This window comes from Doryrhamphus excisus, linkage group LG15, assembly GCF_037039965.1.
Source record: "Doryrhamphus excisus strain RoL-2023G ecotype Guam linkage group LG15, RoL_Dexc_Guam_v1.1, whole genome shotgun sequence".
Lineage (NCBI taxonomy): Eukaryota > Metazoa > Chordata > Actinopteri > Syngnathiformes > Syngnathidae > Doryrhamphus > Doryrhamphus excisus.
Genome location: NC_136371.1, coordinates 15,982,695 through 16,002,155, shown reverse-complemented (window position 1 = coordinate 16,002,155; position 19,461 = coordinate 15,982,695). Strand labels below are relative to the sequence as shown.

The 19,461-nt window shown below is 36.8% G+C and overlaps 3 protein-coding genes across 8 annotated transcripts in view; all 3 read left to right on the top strand.

The window, feature by feature from the left end:
* LOC131104485 (collagen alpha-1(XVIII) chain-like) overlaps nt 1–1,250 on the top strand; it is a 33,482-nt gene extending 32,232 nt beyond the window's left edge. The window contains exon 39 of one of the 3 annotated variants that reach the window (XM_078796566.1): nt 196–1,250. In XM_078796566.1, the coding sequence (XP_078652692.1) occupies nt 196–409 (214 nt within the window). In that variant the 3' untranslated portion in view covers nt 410–1,250. The remainder of the gene's footprint in view (nt 1–195) is intronic. The other 2 variants (XM_058051714.2, XM_078796567.1) reach the window with 2 other exon arrangements.
* A 2,252-nt stretch (nt 1,251–3,502) lies between these two features.
* On the top strand, nt 3,503–8,598 carry lg15h7orf57 (linkage group 15 C7orf57 homolog). The gene is made up of 8 exons (XM_058051190.2): nt 3,503–3,607; nt 4,034–4,089; nt 4,153–4,326; nt 4,397–4,484; nt 4,649–4,778; nt 5,054–5,118; nt 5,196–5,296; nt 7,360–8,598. The coding sequence occupies exons 2-8, from the start codon at nt 4,047–4,049 to the stop codon at nt 7,416–7,418; spliced, it is 660 nt and encodes a 219-aa protein (XP_057907173.2). The 5' UTR covers nt 3,503–3,607; nt 4,034–4,046; the 3' UTR covers nt 7,419–8,598.
* Nucleotides 8,599–9,574: 976 nt separating this feature from the next.
* Nucleotides 9,575–19,461, top strand: part of LOC131104516 (plakophilin-4-like) — a 40,743-nt gene continuing 30,856 nt past the window's right edge. For all 4 annotated transcript variants that reach the window (XM_058051804.2, XM_058051802.2, XM_078796933.1 and 1 more), the window contains exons 1-3: nt 9,575–10,208; nt 10,382–10,532; nt 17,923–18,035. In XM_058051804.2, the coding sequence (XP_057907787.2) occupies nt 10,431–10,532; nt 17,923–18,035 (215 nt within the window). In that variant the 5' untranslated portion in view covers nt 9,575–10,208; nt 10,382–10,430. The remainder of the gene's footprint in view (nt 10,209–10,381; nt 10,533–17,922; nt 18,036–19,461) is intronic.

The window sequence follows — 19,461 nt, the reverse complement described above, 5'->3', positions numbered from 1 at the left end:
GTATATTTGTAATATGAGGTTTCCAGATCATATTTTCATCTATTTTGATCCCCAGAAATGTATTTTAGTTCACCCTTTCAATGTCTACACCATCCATTTGTATTTGCTGGTGTCCTTTCTGCTGTTACCAAACAGCATGATTTTAGTTTTACTTGGGTTATTTTAAATTTTCCTTGTTAATCATCATTTTTCCAGGCCTGAGAAGATGATATGGCACGGCTCCAGCAGCAACGGGCAGCGGCACGTCGACAGCTACTGTGAGACGTGGCGCGTGAGCAGCCATGCGCTCACCGGCACGGCGTCCTCGCTGCAGAGCGGCAATCTGCTGCAGCAGAGCTCCAGCAGCTGCTCCAGCTCCTACGCCGTGCTGTGCGTGGAGAACAGCTACATTGGCCAGACCAGGAGATAAACACACACACCTTACCCTGAGGAACTCCATTTTCATTTTGATTTCTCATATTTTTACACTATCGTAACCGAAAATGGTCTGGTGGAAGGACAAAAGACCACAAATTCCCTTATTTTCCCTCACTTTTCTTTATTTTTCCTGGGAATTTTCCCTTCTTTTCAAATGCAGATGTTGAAAAGTATGACGCACGCACATGTACAAGAGAACCCTGCTTTGGACTGTAACTATTGTTATTGTAAGTGTTATTTAGTGGTGCTACACAACATTATCACACAATATGTGAAACAACAGCGTCTGAGAAGCTATACTGGAGGCTGCTTTGAATTTTGAAGTGGACTGCCGTCTTATGACAGCGGACAGATGTGAACATATCTCAGCTCCAATGAACATAACAAATGCTAACTGTTGATTTTTTTTTGGCAATAACACGGATATTTTGTGTGTGTGTGTGTTTTTTAATAAGCGTGATATTATTTTTAAACCTTTATGTGATGCCTTGTCTGAGTTTTTACGAGCAAATTCCAAATATATTCAGCTCATGTCGACACATTTTTAGATTGACTTAATACACACAAGTTGAGTAATGGTAATGGTAATGGTAATGGTACTGGTAATGGTAATGGTAATGGTACTGGTAATGGTAATGGTTTTATTTCATTTGAACATGCATCAGATTACAATTGAGTGCATCCCATAATCAGTTCCCAGTTCCACATGTCCAAAAGGAGTAGGAAGAAGCAAAGCTTATTAAATCCTACCCCTCCATCTGGTACTTTTACAATCAGTAACTGTTACATTTGTTCACTTCCTGCTTTCCTAATAAATTTTAATTTTAATTTTAATTTTAATTTTAATTTTAATTTTAATTTTAATTTTAATTTTAATTTTAATTTTAATTTTAATTTTAATTTTAATTTTAATTTTAATTTTAATTTTAATTTTAATTTTAATTTTAATTTTAATTTTAATTTTAATTACTTTGTGGTATGGCCCACCCAAATAAGAATGGTAATGGTTTTATTTGCAATCAGTAACTGTTACATTTGTTCACTTCCTGCTTTCCTAATATATTTTAATTTTAATTTTAATAACTTTGCGGTATGGCCCACCCAAATAAGAATGGTAATGGTTTTATTTACAATCAGTAACTGTTACATTTGTTCACGTCCTGCTTTCCTAATTAATTTTAATTTTAATTTTAATTTTAATTTTAATTTTAATTTTAATTTTAATTTTAATTTTAATTTTAATTTTAATTTTAATTTTAATTACTTTGTGGTATGGCCCACCCAAATAAGAATGGTAATGGTTTTATTTACAATCAGTAACTGTTACATTTGTTCACTTCCTGCTTTCCTAATATATTTTAATTTTAATTTTAATAACTTTGCGGTATGGCCCACCCAAATAAGAATGGTAATGGTTTTATTTACAATCAGTAACTGTTACATTTGTTCACGTCCTGCTTTCCTAATTAATTTTAATTTTAATTTTAATTTTAATTTTAATTTTAATTTTAATTTTAATTTTAATTTTAATTTTAATTTTAATTTTAATTTTAATTTTAATTTTAATTACTTTGTGGTATGGCCCACCCAAATAAGAATGGTAATGGTTTTATTTACAATCAGTAACTGTTACATTTGTTCACTTCCTGCTTTCCTAATATATTTTAATTGTAATTTTAATAACTTTGCGGTATGGCCCACCCAAATAAGAATGGTAATGGTTTTATTTACAATCAGTAACTGTTAATTTGTTCACATCCTGCTTTCCTAATTAATTTTAATTTTAATTTTAATTTTAATTTTAATTTTAATTTTAATTTTAATTTTAATTTTAATTTTAATTTTAATTTTAATTTTAATTTTAATTTTAATTTTAATTTTAATTTTAATTACTTTGAGGTATGGCCCACCCAAATAAGAATGGTAATGGTTTTATTTACAATCAGTAACTGTTACATTTGTTCACTTCCTGCTTTCTATAATACAGTTTGTTTTTTTTTGTTTTTTTTATAATTTAATTTTTTTAATAATGCACCTCATACCAAAGTAGGAGGTGATATGAGCATCCAATGCCATAATGGGTACCATAGTAAGTGTCAATATAGTGATATATATAGCACATCATGACTGGTTCAAGACTCTTCATCCTTGTATTTAGCAAACATCAACTGCTTGTATTGTTTCTTGAATTGGCTCATCGTTGTGCATTGTTTGACTTCCTTACTCAATCCAATCCAGCCCTTTTTCGGAAAACTAGCATGACCTCACTTTGCGTTAGTAATCCCTTCCTGAATATCCAACAAAAAACAAATCAAATTCCCATAAGAAATCATAAAAAATCCAATGAATCTGTTCCAAACACTATTAAATTGGTCCTATTTTTTCCACTTTTCTAACCTATCAATGTTGTTAGAAGGTTGTATTCATGTGTTAAATGATGCCAACGTTTCAGATAATGAGATTTGCACATTTGGAAGCACAGAAAATGAACAAAAAATGTCTGGGAAGGCATGTCTGTCTCATTTAATCCCAGATATATTAATTTTTTTTTATGATATTGACTGACTTTTCAAGGCACACAGAATATTGTGTTCTTGGGCTGTATGGACATGGAGCCCACCGTGATTTTAGTGCTTAGCGTTCTGGACTTTGGAGCGGGCGACTCGGGTTCGAATCTCGACTAAGGATCACCGGTATTCTATTAAATAATTTGGCTTTATATTGCCTTAAATAAAAAACACAATACAATACAACAAACTCATTTTGTTGGATTGAGCTGTGTTTCAATTCGCATATTTGCATACTTACACGTAGCGTACTAGTCAATGCTGCGCCAGTACCCGGATGTTGCACTCAACACGCCCCAAATGGTAAGTTGGCAACATCGCGGAATTAGAATGTGGCTGTTGTAATTAATTAGGGACAGCACTGGACGGTCAAAATAGTAAGTATGGGTAAAGTATACGTAGTATACGATTTCAAACAACCTTGATATTAATTAATCGTTTAAAAAAACGCTATTTCACAAAGGTCTCAGGTCTCACTCGCAATCAGTTTTGTGCGCATCTACACAAATACACGATCTTTGATTCGGAAAGGAAATGAGCATCTGAAGTCACCGGAAGTACATTGTAACGTTATTCGTCGCTCCTTCCCCCCTTCGTAGTTGCAGAATAAGAAACAGCAGACGGTAAATTATATTAACCAAACACGTTTTAAATCCGCACAATGCAATTATTTCAGTTTTTTTATCGTCTGACTGTAACCGTGGTGTCGGCGCTGTCGGGTTAGCTGCTCTGTTTAGCTAGCTTAGCTACCCGCTTTAGCATGGCATTGTTAGAGATGTCACGGTGCAAAGCTGCTTTAGTGCTAAATTCTGTGCATAATTTATGAATCTTATTTGTTTATCGTTATGCTAAATAAGAAGAAAAATAGCCAATGTAGTTTAACACGGTAGTTGTTACTTGTAAGGTGTAACGGCATACAAATATTATAACGTGTTAGATATGCTTTTGCTAACCAGTGCCGTATTTTACTGTGTACATTATTATTATTATTATTTCCGGTTTCAGGTAAGACACAGGCTCAAATTAATAAATGTTCTTTTGGTTTTCAGATTTCTTTGAAGTATGAGTGCTGTGGTACCCAACCATCGAAGAACCAAGCCTGGAGGTAATTATTAAATGTAAAAACTCACTTTTATGGTTCCAAATGTAATTGTTTTATGATTTACAGGCATAAAGTCCGGAGCGGCAACCGGCGGCGCGGCAGGGCCGACGTCTCAGATCCCAGGTCTGTCACAGAGCGCTGACGAGAGCGCCCCGATGGAGAGGATCAGCGGACGGCGGGTTGGGATCTTTGAGTCCGACTCCGACTACGTTAAGCTTGCAAAACAAGGCGGCCACAAAGGTAGTAATTCCTTATATTAATGCATTCTTATCAATAGTGGTTCTGACATGTTTGCCCCGCCGTTCTGTAGGGCTTTTGAGCCATGATGACAATGATGACGACCAGCCGAAGAAACCGTACGTTTCCAACAACTGGTTTGCAGGTGATCACTCAAACAGGTAAATGAAACGCTGCTTTGGCGCAGCTGCGTCGTTTCACCTTTTTTTATTTTAGGCGAAACAAACAATAAACCTTACAAGTCAACAGTGCACCACATGGGTTCATTCCAATGCAAGATGAAACGGGACTATTAATTAAAACACACATGGTTTTGTACTTACAGCGGAAGCAAAGCAACGTCTCCCAACAGCCAGGGGAAGGGCGGCAGGCAGCCTTTGCTTGCACCGTTTGGCACTGATAACAGTTCGTCCTGGGAAAGAGAGACCGATAGCTTTACTCATGATAAAGATAAGGTGAAGCTGTCAAGCGTCGGCATCTTTTTTTTATTATTATTGTTTATACGTCCTCTCCCTGCCTCCTCCATCGTGTTATTTTTATTTTTTTCATCATCATGAAATCACCGGCTGCATTTCTCATTAGAAGCAAATTTTCATTTGTAGTTTTTGACACTTCTTCATTTGTGGTCCAATCACCAGTCGGCGCACGTTGCGTTGTCCTTTTTTTTTTTTCCCCTCCCACATTGTAAAAGTGCGCACATGACCCTTTCATCATCTCTCCATTTCTACAGATGTCCCCCGAGCTCACGGCCGTGGCGTTGGAGCCGCTTTCTGTGAGCGGCAAATACAAGAGGATGTGAGTACATCCCCGTCACGGTCATGGTCACGCTACATGCGTGAGCACGTAAGCATGAATCCTCGTCATCTGCACAGGTCTCATGATAAGCGGACCCCCCCGGTCAGCATGTCCAAGCTGCTGAGTCACGGCTACGTGGAGGATAAAAAGAAGTCCCCCAACGATGACGACACCTCAAGTACGGTATCCTACGGTGTCTCAATTCGCGCACTTTCGTACATACACTTGCATAAGTGCACTTACATTGACATGTGCACTCTCAATACCCGGATGTTGCCCTCAACACGAGCAGGACGCCATCTTGGCTACGTAGCAGAATACTAGGCACTAACTACAGTGGTTATAATTCATTAATTTTCTACCGCTTATCCTCACGAGGATCGTGGGGGTGCTTGAGCCTATCCCAGCTGTCTTCAGGCGAGAGGCGGGGTGGCCAGCCAATCACAGGGCACATACATATAGACAAACAACCATTCACACTCACATTCATACCTCTGGACAATTTGGAGTCGCTAATTAACCTAGCATGTTTTTGGAATGTGGGAGGAAACCGGAGTACCCGGAGAAAACCCACGCATGCACGGGGAGAACATGCAAACTCCACACAGAGATGGCCGAGGGTGGAATTGAACCCAGGTCTGCGCGCTAACCACTTCACCGCCGTGCCTCCCTGGTTATAATTCACCTAGCAAAAATATATTGATTATTTTATACATTTGATGTATTTTCAGGCTGCACGGCGGTCTAGTGGTTAGCGTGCAGACCTCACAGCTAGGAGACCAGGGTTCAATTCCACCCTCGGCCATCTCTGTGTGGAGTTTGCATGTTCTCCTCGTTTTTTTCCGGGTACTCCGGTTTCCTCCCACATTCCAAAAACATGCTAGGTTAATTAGCGACTCCAAATTGTCCATAGGTATGAATGTGAGTGTGAATGGTTGTTTGTCTATATGTGCCCTGTGATTGACTGGCCACCAGTCCAGGGTGTATCCCAGCCTCTCGCCTAAAGACAGCTGGGATAGGCTCCAGCACCCCCGCGACCCTCGTGAGGAAAAAGCGGTAGAAAATGAATGAATGAATGTATTTTCAATCATAAAAATGAATAAAAAATGCAAACATGAGGCATTCAAAGACTTGATGACACGTAGTATTCTACACTAGCCACAAGATGTCAGTAGGGTTATGTAATGTAATGTCGCGTGAGACGCAAAAGACATCAGGCTATTATTGACTGCTTGAATGATCGCACAACAGGCGCAATAATCCCCAACACACCATTCTGAAATTCAACTCTGAATCCCCGACATCACTTCCTGTCCCCCAAGCACCAGGATATATTTACAGTTTCACACACAAGAACGAGTCATTAAATAAATAGAATAATAATAATAATAAAACGGCAAATAATAAAAACTTAAGAAACCACATATAGTTGGTGGGTAGACAAATGATTTTTTTCATATTAAAATGAACAAAGCATTATTAGAGCCCTGTAGACATGACAAAACACGACTATAGTCACATTTATACTCTTTTTATTTACAACATATTGCGCAACTGCAGGGTCTTGAGACACATGCTAACTCGCAAACTAGAGAACTAGCGACCTAAACGGTAGCCTTCAAGTTATTTCCTTTCAACTTAAATAGCCAAAATCTTACCACTTCCGCACGGATAGGGAGGATAACTATTAACAGTTATTTAACCTTTAACATGAACATTAATCAAACGTAATCATTTTTTCTGGGTACATGATGCCATACAGCATCCATATCAAACTTGCGCGGGGGGCGCACTAACATTAAACTTTCATATCAAGGCGGGGGCCTCAAACTGGTGTCCTGCGGGCCACATTTGGCCCTCGGGCCGCATGTTTGAGACCCCTGATTTACAACATATTGCGCAACTGCAGGGTCTTGTGACACATGCTAACTCACAAACTAGAGAGCTAGCGACCTAAACGGTAGCCTTCAAGTTATTTCCTTTCAACTTAAATAGCCAAAAACTTACCACTTCCACATGGATAGGGAGGATAACTATTAATAGTTATTTAACCTTTAACATGAACATTAATCAAATGTAATAATTTTTTAATTTAATAATTTTTTTTTACTAGGGCCGCGTGTTTGAGACCCCTGATTTAGATTATATCATTATGGCAGTCTTTTCATTTTAAAATGGGGCAAGTCATTTTTGTTTGTCATGTGGTGTTTGTGTATTTAAGGGTTCCTCCTTGTTTTGCAGGCGTAACCTCGGAGCAAACGAGCACCGTGGCGACCGAGGACGTGGACGACCTGGAGTAGTGCACGCCGTCGACATTCCCACCTTTTACTCACTCTTCTTGTACGTCCACTGACTGTTTGTACTCACGTTTATGCAGCGGTACGAGCCCTTCCATTTCATCCGTTTGCGTCAGTTGGGGTGGGGTGGGCGGGGCCAAAAAAAAAGCATTTTATCAAGTAGATGTGACGCTGTTGTTCTTTTTGTTTTTGTAACGCAATTCCTCAATTTGACTGGCAACTGACGAGCTAACCGTTTGGTTGTGTTAACCAGCTCATTGTTTTCGTGGCCTACGTGTGTGTGAAGACGGAGCAGGTCATTCGTAGACGTGTTTGTGCTAATGGCTTTTAGTTGAAGTGATGTGAAATATGTTTTCCGAGCTGCAAACCTGCCGCTCTGACAAAGGGACGTTTGGCTTGTCATTCTGTTCTAGCATTTGTGGCGACCCGCCACAGAAACATTTGAACCACCCCCCAAATTTTTTTTTTTAACTACTCACATTTGTCACATTTAAGAAAACAAAAACCAGAAAGAAGCTACAAGGTAAAAGTAAAAGACTACGACCCATAGTCTCCCGTGTGGGGAAACACGCCGCTCCATGTATCGTTCATGTTGCTGTAACAAAGCAGAATGTGCCAAGTGTTCATACGCACAATTGGAATCCCGTTGCGTTACTCGACTCTCCCCCCGGCGGCATGTCACGAGGAAACGCTGTGCAGGCCAACAAACTTAAGCGTTGACAGCGTTTTTCGATGTGCAAATGGCTTCTGAACACGCTCGCCATGCAGCAGCGCGGGGCGTCACAACAAGCCTCCCGTCCTGTTTCTGATGATAAACATCCACCGGTGAAAATCCCAAATGTTACTTTTGCACCAGTCCATTTCCCACCGGGACTCATTTTGAAGACAGAAATGCTGCAGTTGTCTCTCGGCAACGAGGAGTCAGCTTTGTCATTAAAAGCCTTCTGTGTTCAATGTGAGGCGTTTGAGTGCGGCACAAATGGGGCGGTTATCCACTTGTGATGTTGTTCGGCTTGGAAAACAGGGTGGTGCTCATCCGTACCAAAGTGTGGCGAGTTTGTGCATTGCTAGAGTTTTGTTTACATACTGACGAGCGGAGAGGAGGTGGCTTAAGTAACACAAATGTTCAGTGTAGCATACCCTACACATACGGTTTATTTGAATAAATGGGCATGTGCATGTACTGATGTCTGTTGGTTTTTATTTATTAAGAAGAACGTAAGGATGCAAGGCTCATCAATAGTTAGCATAGCATAGCATTTCATTTTAGCAGTTTTTTCCCCAAATATTTCAACTTAAATAATCTTCATGAATGCTCTTCTCATATTATGTCTTTATCCCCATGATATTTTGAATTTATGGTTTCTTGTAATATTCTGACTGAAAATATATTTTTAACATTTTCTTTCTTAATATAACAAGTTTATTACCCTAATTATTTTAATATTTTGAATATTTTTGTAAATGTTCTTGTTATGCCTTTATTTCTGTAATATTTTGACTTTATTATTTTTTTATTATATTATTTTTATTCCAGTGACATGATACTTTTTTCTGCAACTTAATTTTAAAATTACACCTGTATTTGTGGCTGCACGGTATTCAAGTGGTTAGCGTCCATACAGCTCGGAGACCCGAGTTCGATTCCACTCTGTGTGGAGTTTGCAAGTTCTCCGGGTACTCTGGTTTCCTCCCACATTCCAAAAAAATGCTAGGTTAATTGGCGACTCCAAATTATGCATAGGTATTAATTATGAATGGGAATGGTTGTTTGTCTATATGTGCCCTGTGATTGGCTGGCCACCAGTCCAGGGTCTATATGTGCCCTGTGATTGGCTGGCCACCAGTCCAGGGTATGGAATGTCCCACCCCCGCGACCCTCGTGAGGATAAGCGGTAGAAAATGAATGAATTAATTAACATTAGTTAGCTAGCTGTGTAGCCCGATAGCCAAAGTCATTTATTACTCACACAAAAAATATTTTTATGGATAGAACGATTACAGCCATCCCTTTTAATATTACAGTTCTCCCATTCTGTGTTGGAGGTGGTAAGTTTTTGGCTTCTTAAGTTTAGAAGAAATTAATTAGAGGCTAACGAGTTAGCATGCTAGCTCGCTAGCTAGCAGCCACCTCTACCACTTAGTGTTGAAGAGTGTTGAGTAATAGCAATGTAAAGGTGACTATATGGGTGATATTTCATGTTTAAAGGGCTCTAATGGCGTTAAGGACTACATCTAGAAAGCCATACACATGTTTTCTAAGATTTAACTATGAAAATATTCAATTTATTAACATCGAATCGTCGATCAATTAGCCGTTATAAGCGAGGGACAGTAGGGAAGCTAACCCCCCGCCAAAAGCGAGGGCCACTACATAAAATGCACCACTTTTCTTGGCACGCATCGACATGTGATCGACCCTGGGATCAGATTGGAAAGCGATCCATCGCCGCATGGTGACGTCACGCCGCTGCTCAGTAACAGTGGCTGGGCGGGTTGGTGGGCGGGCGGCAGATTTCCGCGCGGACACCACCGGAGGTTGAAGTGCATCCACTGGAAAGACCACCGGATTACCCCCCCTCCAGCCCCCCCGAAGCACACGCACGCCGCGTACACGCGCACAAGAGCGCGCACGGCGTCGGACATGTAGCGGCGATCTCGCGGAGGAGGCGGAGGAGGAGACGAGAGGAGCATGGATGCCTAACAGGACGGATCGAGCCAGCTGTGGCCTGCTTCCAACGGCAACATCTGGCCGGTGACAGCCGCTCGCCACTGAAGACAGCTCGGCGTCGGGTGAGTCGGCGTGACCTCGTCCTTGGTTTTACCGGAGGTGCGGTTTACTGATCACATCACATGTGAATGGGAAATAAATCTCACTATATGTCACAAATGCTTGGTTTCAACCATGCAATGGTTTGTTCCAAAACATCCAAATATGTCAGCACTGTGCAATGTGACTCTTTCAGGCTCAAACACAGCAGGATCCATCTGAACTCCAGCATCCAGGTGTCAGAGATGGAGGAAGGGGATGCAGAAGGAGAGGGGCCAAGTGGCTGCACCAGAAGCAGCACCACCACCACCACCACCACCAACCTACTGGCTTCTGTCAAAGAGCAGGTAGGATGGCGACACACCCTCACTGTGCATTTCCTCACATTTCCTCCATTTCACTTCACTGCCCGCCTTCCTCTCTCTCTCTCTCTCTCGCTCTCTCTCTCCTCCTCTTGTGAGGAAAAATCATATCTGCTCCTTCATTGTCTTCCTCTCGCACCGATTTGGGGACCCAATCCAAATTGACAGCGCAAATCCCCGCAGATTATCTCCAGCTCAGACGTTCTGATGATTTTTGCAGCCCAAATTCTGCTAAAACTTATACGAGACATTTTTCTGGAATTCTCCACCCAGCGAATAAAAGGATGAAGGTGCAGAAGAATGCAAGCTACTCAGAGTGTCTTTATATTTGATAACACTAAAAGAAAAAAAATAATTTTAAATTAATTAAAAAAAATTTAACAGTGATGTACGTATGTCACACTGTCCATGCTTTTGTTTTAAAATTTAATTTAAAATTAAATTCAAAATTAATTAAAGTGTTTTTGTTGTTAAATGTAATTCAAAATGAATAACGTTTATAAAGAGTCCATTTTAATGGAGTGAATTAAGCGACATTGTGGCTATGGGTTTTTAAATTGAATTGAAAATTAATTTTGAAAAAGGCTGATTTTAATGGAGGGATGCACTTGAAACTGTACTTTTTTCTAATATAATTTAAGTATTTTTTAAGTTTATTTTATTAATTGGTATTTTTGTATTTTTTTACTTTAAATTTTTAACATTTTTTAATGTTTAAATTTTTAATTTTTTTTAATTTTTTTTTTTTTTACATTTTTTAAATTACATTTTATTCCTGTAAAATTGCAGCAATTTTTTTGTTCACTTCCTGCCTTTGTAATATAATTTAAAAATATATTTATATTTTAATTAATAAAAAAATATAAAAAATATAAAAAATATAAAAAATATAAAAAATATAAAAAAATATAAAAAATATAAAAAATATAAAAAATATTAAAAATATAAAAAATATTAAAAATATTAAAAATATTAAAAATATTAAAAATATTAAAAATATTAAAAATGTTTAAAAAATTAAAAAAATTACAAAAATTACAAAAATTAAAAACATTAAAAACATTAAAAATATTAAAATATTAAAATATTAAAATATTAAAATATTAAAATATTAAAATATTAAAATATTAAAAATATTAAAAATATTAAAAAATATTAGAAATATTAAAAATATTAGAAATATTAAAAATATTAAAAATAAAAATAATTACATTTAAAAATATATTTTTTGTCCTGTACCGAAGTATGAGGTGATATGACCTGGATGAGAAACTTTGTACGCCTTTGCTTTTACAGCATATCCATCTTCTCGTTTTTGTATTAGCGTGTGGAAATATCCAATTATTCGAGCTAAACAGAGCATATCCTGCTCGATCATCCACTGCCTCTGAGCCAGGCATGATGGCGACTCTGAACTGTTCCTGTTTTGGGGTGACACGTCTCGTTGGTTAAATGAATTATCATGTAGTATTACGCTTCCAAGATCCCAAAGAGCACTGTGTGAGGTAGAAGCATCCGGAACGGTCAGAGAGGTCAGTCGATAGCGTCATGTTGCCATCGTTCTCTCGGAAGTCAATATATCTCTCAGCTGGGAGGAATAAATCAAACAAGTTCATCTTTCTTTTTGAGGAATATAAATAGTCGTGTGTCTGCTAGTATTATTAGACGGCTAGCATGAGCAAGTTGACATAGCGCAGGCCTGCAGGCGTCCATGCAGGGTCGCCATGTTTTAATAAGATGCATGGTGCTGCTAAAACCGACAAGCGCACTCAGCAAAACCTGCCAAGGGGGTTCGATAGAACACCAGGGTCACATCGGCGCCCCGGGTGCTCGCTTGAAGTGATCGGGTTGTCACCTGGTGTGAGTGGCGGGGTCAGGTCGGAATGGGAGTTAGGGTCATCAAGCAGCGGCGCTTCACCCTTTATTGTGTCATCTGTCTGGATGTGACAGCTTCCCGTCTTGTCAGTCTGTGGCGTTCATCTGGTAGGGAGGAAGGGTTGGAAATCTCTTTCTGATAGACCAGTGATTGCCCCCTGGTGGGCCGTGGTGGTACTGCAGGTGGGCCATGAGAGGTCATTAAAAATATGATTCATTTGTGCAAATATTATTTTTTTATTATTTTTATTGTAAAATATTTATTGCATGATTAAAAAATATGTATAGGCCTAAGTAATAACCTTTTGAGTGTGATTGACCTGTCACAATATTTTAGGAACCTTATACAGTTTATGATTGGAACGTAGCTCTCTGGTCATCATGCTAGTCCTGAATGCAGTTATGAAAAGTATGAGAATTAATTTGATTAAAAGTTGGGGCTTCCTTTATCTCCCTGCTTTCATTTCAATCCGGAATCTTTATAATATTATTAATAATAATAATTATTATAAAATATTATTGTCATTATTATTAATAATAATGATAATAATAAATTATACATATATTTATACATTATACATATATAATTTAGAAATAAATGAATAAATTATTACTATTAAACATGAATAATAATAATAATAATACTTATTATTATTAATAAAATATTAATATAAAATATACTATACTAAAATGTACCATAATAATCATAATAATAATTATTAATAATAATAATAATTATTACTATTAATAACAATAAGAAATAATTTACATTATTATATTTATTATATTATATATATAGTATATTTTATATTATTAATATTTTTTATTACTTATTCATTTTTATTTTTATTATTGTTTTATTAGTAGTAATAATAATCATAATAATTATTACTATTAAATATTAATAAAAATAATAAATATTTTATATTATTATATTTATTATATTTTATTATTAATAATACTAATTATTATTCATATTTAATAGTAATATTTTTTTATTAATTTCTAAATTATATATGTATAATTTATAAATATATGTATAATTTATTATTATTATAATAGTAATTATTAATAATTATAATAATATTTAATAATAATAATAGTTCTTCTTCTTCTTCTTATTATTATATAGCACATATGCTACTATTTATGTCCATTCCAGTCTGCTGCTATGCTAGGATTGTTGCGCAAGCCCCAGCTCACCGGGGCTCTTGCATTGTTTTAAAGACATAAAAGATTTATGAATTATTCTTATCGATACAGGAGATCATTTGCTTGTCAAAGCGATTATCTTTTCGGATTGGTTTATCATTCCCAATCCTCGTATCCAGTCGTGGTTTCACCTCAGGCGGTTCAGCCATTACTTTGAATTCCATCCTCTCCTGAAATGCCTTTTGACTGTGCTGGCCGTGCTAAACCTGTTGCAGCTCATCAAAAGGTGGGTGTTTGGAAAATGAAAAAGGGACTGAAAATGTTTGAGTGTGTCAGTGGGTCGCACGTGTGGGCGGACTGAGAAGAGAGGTGGCTAAACACGATCCATGATGTGTTGCATTCTCCTCACTTAAGGTGATCGTGGGCGACACTGTTGCCTTTCCTCTTATGAGGGCCAAATCCAAGTTGGGAGTTCAAGTACATCGGGGTCTTGTTTACAAGAGGAGCCAGATAAGGTCTCTCAGGTCAGGATGCTTTTCCAGGGGCCTCCCTGGGGAGGTGTTCAGGTCAGGTTGGAGCGACTATGTCCCTCAACTGGTCTGAGAACACATTGGGATCACCGAGTAGCCGAACAAAGAAGCTTATGGAGAGGGACGTCTGGGTTTCTCTTTTTAGGCTGCTGCCTCCGGTTCTCATTGGGAGTGACCAGGATGGATAGGATCAGGAAGGCGTACATCAGAGGAACATTACATGTCAGAGACATTGTAGATAAAGTCAGAGAGGCCAGACTGAGATGGTTGGGACATGTCCAGGCGTAGAGGAAGACCAAGGAAGAGGTTTAAGGATGTAGTGAAAGAGGACATGAGGGTACACTGAAAAAATTATACTTTGGATCAACTTAAAAAAAATACTGTAATTTGTTACACCTAAATTTATTAGTTTTTCTCAAATTAAATATATGATGTGGTTGAAATCATAAATTTAGATTTACTGTAAATACATTTTTGACCTTAAGACAAAGAAAGAAACTGCATTCATACAAAGTAAAAATATAATTCATAACAAAGACTGTAAATAATTTTTATCCTTTGTTACAACTTAATTTTTCATTTTAATTAATAAAAACTAAAACTAAAACTAAAACAAATTATAATAAAATAATTATATATAATATATATAATTATATATATATAATATATATAATTATATATATAATAAAATTTTTTTTACTATTACATAAAATTTTTCTGATTCAGTATAAAGTATAATTTTAATTATACCTTCATCAGACAGATAGAATACTTTATTAATCTCTTTGGGATTCCCTCAGGGAAATCACCACTGCTCCATAGCACTGTTTAAAGTAAATAAATAATAATAATAATACTAATAAAAGTAGATAAATAAATAAATAAATAAAGTGTAAAAGAATATAAGATAAAATATAAAAACTCAAAAACATAGACATCATAGACACCATGTGAGAGACACAGATGTGGAAAACAGGCTTGGATGGAGGCGGTAGATTTGCTGTGGCGACATCTTTATACTCGAAAATGCTTACTTGAGGCCAGGGGTCTCAAACACGCGGCCCGTGGGCCAAATGTGGCCCGCAGGACACTAGTTTGAGGCCCCCGCCTTGTTATAAAAGTTTAATGTTAGTGCGGCCCCCGCGCAAGTTTGATATGGAAGCTGTATGGTATCATGTACCCAGAAAAAATTATTAAGTTTGATTAATGTTCATGTTAAAGGTTAAATAACTGTTAATAGTTATCCTCCCGATCCGTGTGGAAGTGGTATGTTTTTGGCTATTTAAGTTGAAAGGAAATAACTTGAAGGCTACCGTTTAGGTCGCTAGCTCTCTAGTTTGCGAGTTAGCATGTGTCTCAAGACCCTGCAGTTGCGCAATATGTTGTAAATAAAAAGAGTATAAATGTGACTATAGTCGTGTTTTGTCATGTCTACAGGGCTCTAATAATGCTTTCATTTTCATTTTAATATGAAAAAAATCATTTGTCTACCCACCAACTATATGTGGTTTCTTAAGTTTTTATTATTTGTCGTTTTATTATTATTATTATTATATTTATTTATTTATTACTGATTGATTGATTTTCTTTATTCTTGATTTGTTTATTTATTTTTCATCTTATTTTGTGTAGAAAAATAAAAAGTAAGATATTTGAGAACAGTGGAATGTTTTATCAGAGCTTTTCTTGTAGAAAATTGGAACCAAAGCGAAGTTTTAAAAATTTGTGGGGTTTTTTTTGGAAAACCTGATGCGGCCCAGTCTCACCCAGACCCGAGCTCCAGTGGCCCCCAAGTAAATTGAGTTTGAGACCCCTGCTTTAGGCTAAATGTACGTCTAAATTTACTTCGGAAAAGATTTATTGGTTAATATATTTATGAAAAACCCTGATAGACCGAAGCCACAAATTTCGAAGTGCGAAGAAGCGGCGAGGGATTACGGTCTTAGCAACCTTTTGACGAGCGCTACAACAATTGCACGGCATCAAACACTGCGAACGTTGCGTGTCCCACGCAGCAGCTGACCCAAATACAACAGCACTTTATCAGGAGATGTAAAACGGAATTAAGTATCTTTTGTACTTTTAAAAGCTTAAACATCATCTGTTTACATCATTTAGAGTTAGTGTCAGTCACCCAAAATGGGCTTCATTCTGGTGGGGGGGGGGGGGGTGACGCCATATGGACCGTGGGACGATGGAAAAATATGAAAATTTGCCTGCCCTCATTAGCCATGTTGAATTGCCCCACAGGGGTGTCCAAATATTTTCTGACGAAAGGAAGCAAAACCGCTTGATACCATCCATCCATTTCCAATGCTGCTTATCCTCACTATGCTGGAACCTATCCCAGCTGGGATACATATAGACAAACCGGAGTACCAGGAGAAAACCCACGCAAAGATACCCTAGCGTAGAATTGAACTTTGGTCTTCCTGATATGCGGACTGTGTGGCCTACATGCTAACCACTAGGCCACCGCTTGATAACATTTAGACCTGAAATTGATCAGCTCATTTAGGACATGTCGACTATCTATCATGCCATAATTCAATATTATATTATAATTCAAGACTTTTTCCCCCATTCCCGCTTTTCCAGCCAGGGCCACATATTGAAGAACGAAAGGATGCAAGGGCCACTATAGTTTGCATTTCATTTCAGCAGTTTTTTCCCAAATATGTCAACTTAAAAAATCTTCATAAATGCTCTTCTCATATTATGTTTTTATCCCCATGATATTTTTATTTTATTTTTATTTTTATTTTTATTTTTATTTTTATTTTTATTTTTATTTTTATTTTTATTTTTATTTTTATTTTTATTTTTATTTTTATTTTTATTTTTATTTTTATTTTTATTTTTATTTTTATTTTTATTTTTATTTTTATTTTTATTTTTATTTTTATTAATTATAAAAATATTTGTATTATGGAATTTTAATTTTAATTTTAATTTTAATTTTAATTTTAATTTTAATTTTAATTTTAATTTTAATTTTAATTTTAATTTTAATTTTAATTTTAATTTTAATTTTAATTAATGTATTTTTTTAAATATTTTTACTAATTTATTTTTTGAATTTTTTAAAAATTTTAATTTTAATGTTTATTATTTTATTTCATTCATTCATTCACTTTCTACCGCTTATCCTCACTAGGGTCGCAGGGGTGCTGGAGCCTATCCCAGCTTTTTTATTTTTTTTAAACTAATTTTCCAAAAATTCCAATGTTTTTTTTTGTTTCTCGTAATATTCTGACTGAAAATGAACTGAAAAACAGTTGCTAAATGACATTATTTTCTTTCTGAATATAACAAGTTTATTACCATAAATGTTTTTTGGTTTTAATATTTTGACTTTACACGTGAAAATTACAGCTGTCTTTTTAAAATTTTTAAAATCTTTTTTGTAAATGTTCTTCTTGTTGTTGCGCCTTAATTCCCGTAATATTTTGACTTTATTCCAGTGACATGATACATTTTTCGGCAACCTAATTTTAAAATTACACTTGTGTTTGTGGCTGCACGGTGAGTGAGTGGTTAGCGTCCACACAGCTAGGAGACCCGAGTTTGATTCCATCCTTGGGGATCTCTGTGTGGAGTGCGCAGACGTCACAGCTAGGAGACCAGGGTTTCCTCCCACATTCCAAAAACATGCTAGGTTAATTAGCGACTCCAAATTGTCCATAGGTATGAATGTGAGTGTGAATGGTTGTTTGTCTATATGTGCCCTGTGATTGGCTGGCCACCAGTCCAGGGTGTACCCCGCCTCTCGCCCAAAGACAGCTAGGATAGGCTCACAATGTCACGGTCTTCCGCAGGAGCTGCAGTTTGAGCGGCTGACGCGAGAGCTGGAGGAAGAACGTCAGATTGTGGCGAGCCAGCTGGAGAGGTGCATGCTGGGAGCCGAGTCGCCGCCTGCAGAAAGCAGCAGGTAGGTTTTTTTTCCCGTAAGAAAGGCGAAATACTCAAGATAGTCATCACTTCAGGAACCTGGGGAATCAGGGGAACCTGTAAGGTTGAACGCAATCGCCAAGTTTAAAATAAGAATGGCCAGTGTTTCCCAACCGTTACTGAGACACATTTTTTTACATTAGAAAAATCCCATTGCACACCAAAAACAAATATTCTGTACATGAGGTCAAACAATAGATGAAAATATGATCTGGAAACCTCATATTACAAATATACAACATAAGGTGGCAAGAAATATTTCAATATTGAACAAAGAAAAATTTGTTCTCAATCAGAAATCACTCCACACTCTTTATTGCTCTCTGGTTCTACCATATCTTACTTATTGTGTGGAAATATGGGATAATAACTATAAAAGCAATCTTCACTCGCTAAATGTACTGCAAAAAAGGTCGGTAAGGGTAATTCATAATGCCGCTTACAGAGAACATACTTACAAAAAACTAACATACTAACTAAAAAATAAATAATAAATAATAAATAATAAATAATAAATAATAAATAATAAATAATAAATAATAAATAATAAATAATAAATAATAAATAATAAATAATAAAAATTAAAAATTAAAAATTAAAAATTAAAAATTAAAAATTAAAAATTAAAAATTAAAAAAATACTTAAATTATATTAGGAAAGCAGGAAGTGAACAAATGCATGAATGAATGAATGTAACTTTTTTGTAAAACAGACACAGGCCGCAAAGAGCCCCTGGGCTGCAATTTGGACACCTGGAAATCACTATGACGCAAACACAAAGAACTAGTGGTTTGGTCCGCAACATATTAAAAAATGTAAACATTCATTCATTCATTTTCTACCGCTTTTTCCACACGAGGGTCGCGGGGGGTACTGGAGCCTATGCCAGCTGTCTTCGGGCGAGAGGCGGGGTACACCCTGGACTGGTCGCCAGCCAATCACAGGGCACATATAGACAACCATTCACACTCACATTCATACCTATGGACAATTTGGAGTCACCAATTAACCTAGCATGTTTTTGGAATGTGGGAGGAAACTGGAGTACCCGGAGAAAACCCACGCATGCACGGGGAGAACATGCAAACTCCACACAGAGATGGCCGAGGGTGGAATTGAACCCTGGTCTCCTAGCTGTGAGGTCTGCGCGCTAACCACTAGACCGCCGTGACGCCCAAAAACTAAAAATTAAAAAAATACTTAAATTATATTAGGAAAGCAGGAAGTGAACAAATGACTGAATTAATGAATATAACTTTTTTGTAAAACAGCCACAGGCCGCAAAGAGCCCCTGGGCTGCAATTTGGACACCTGGAAATCACTATGACGCAAACACAAACAACTAGTGGTTTGGTCCGCAACATATTAAAAAATTTAAACATTCATTCATTCATTCATTTTCTAC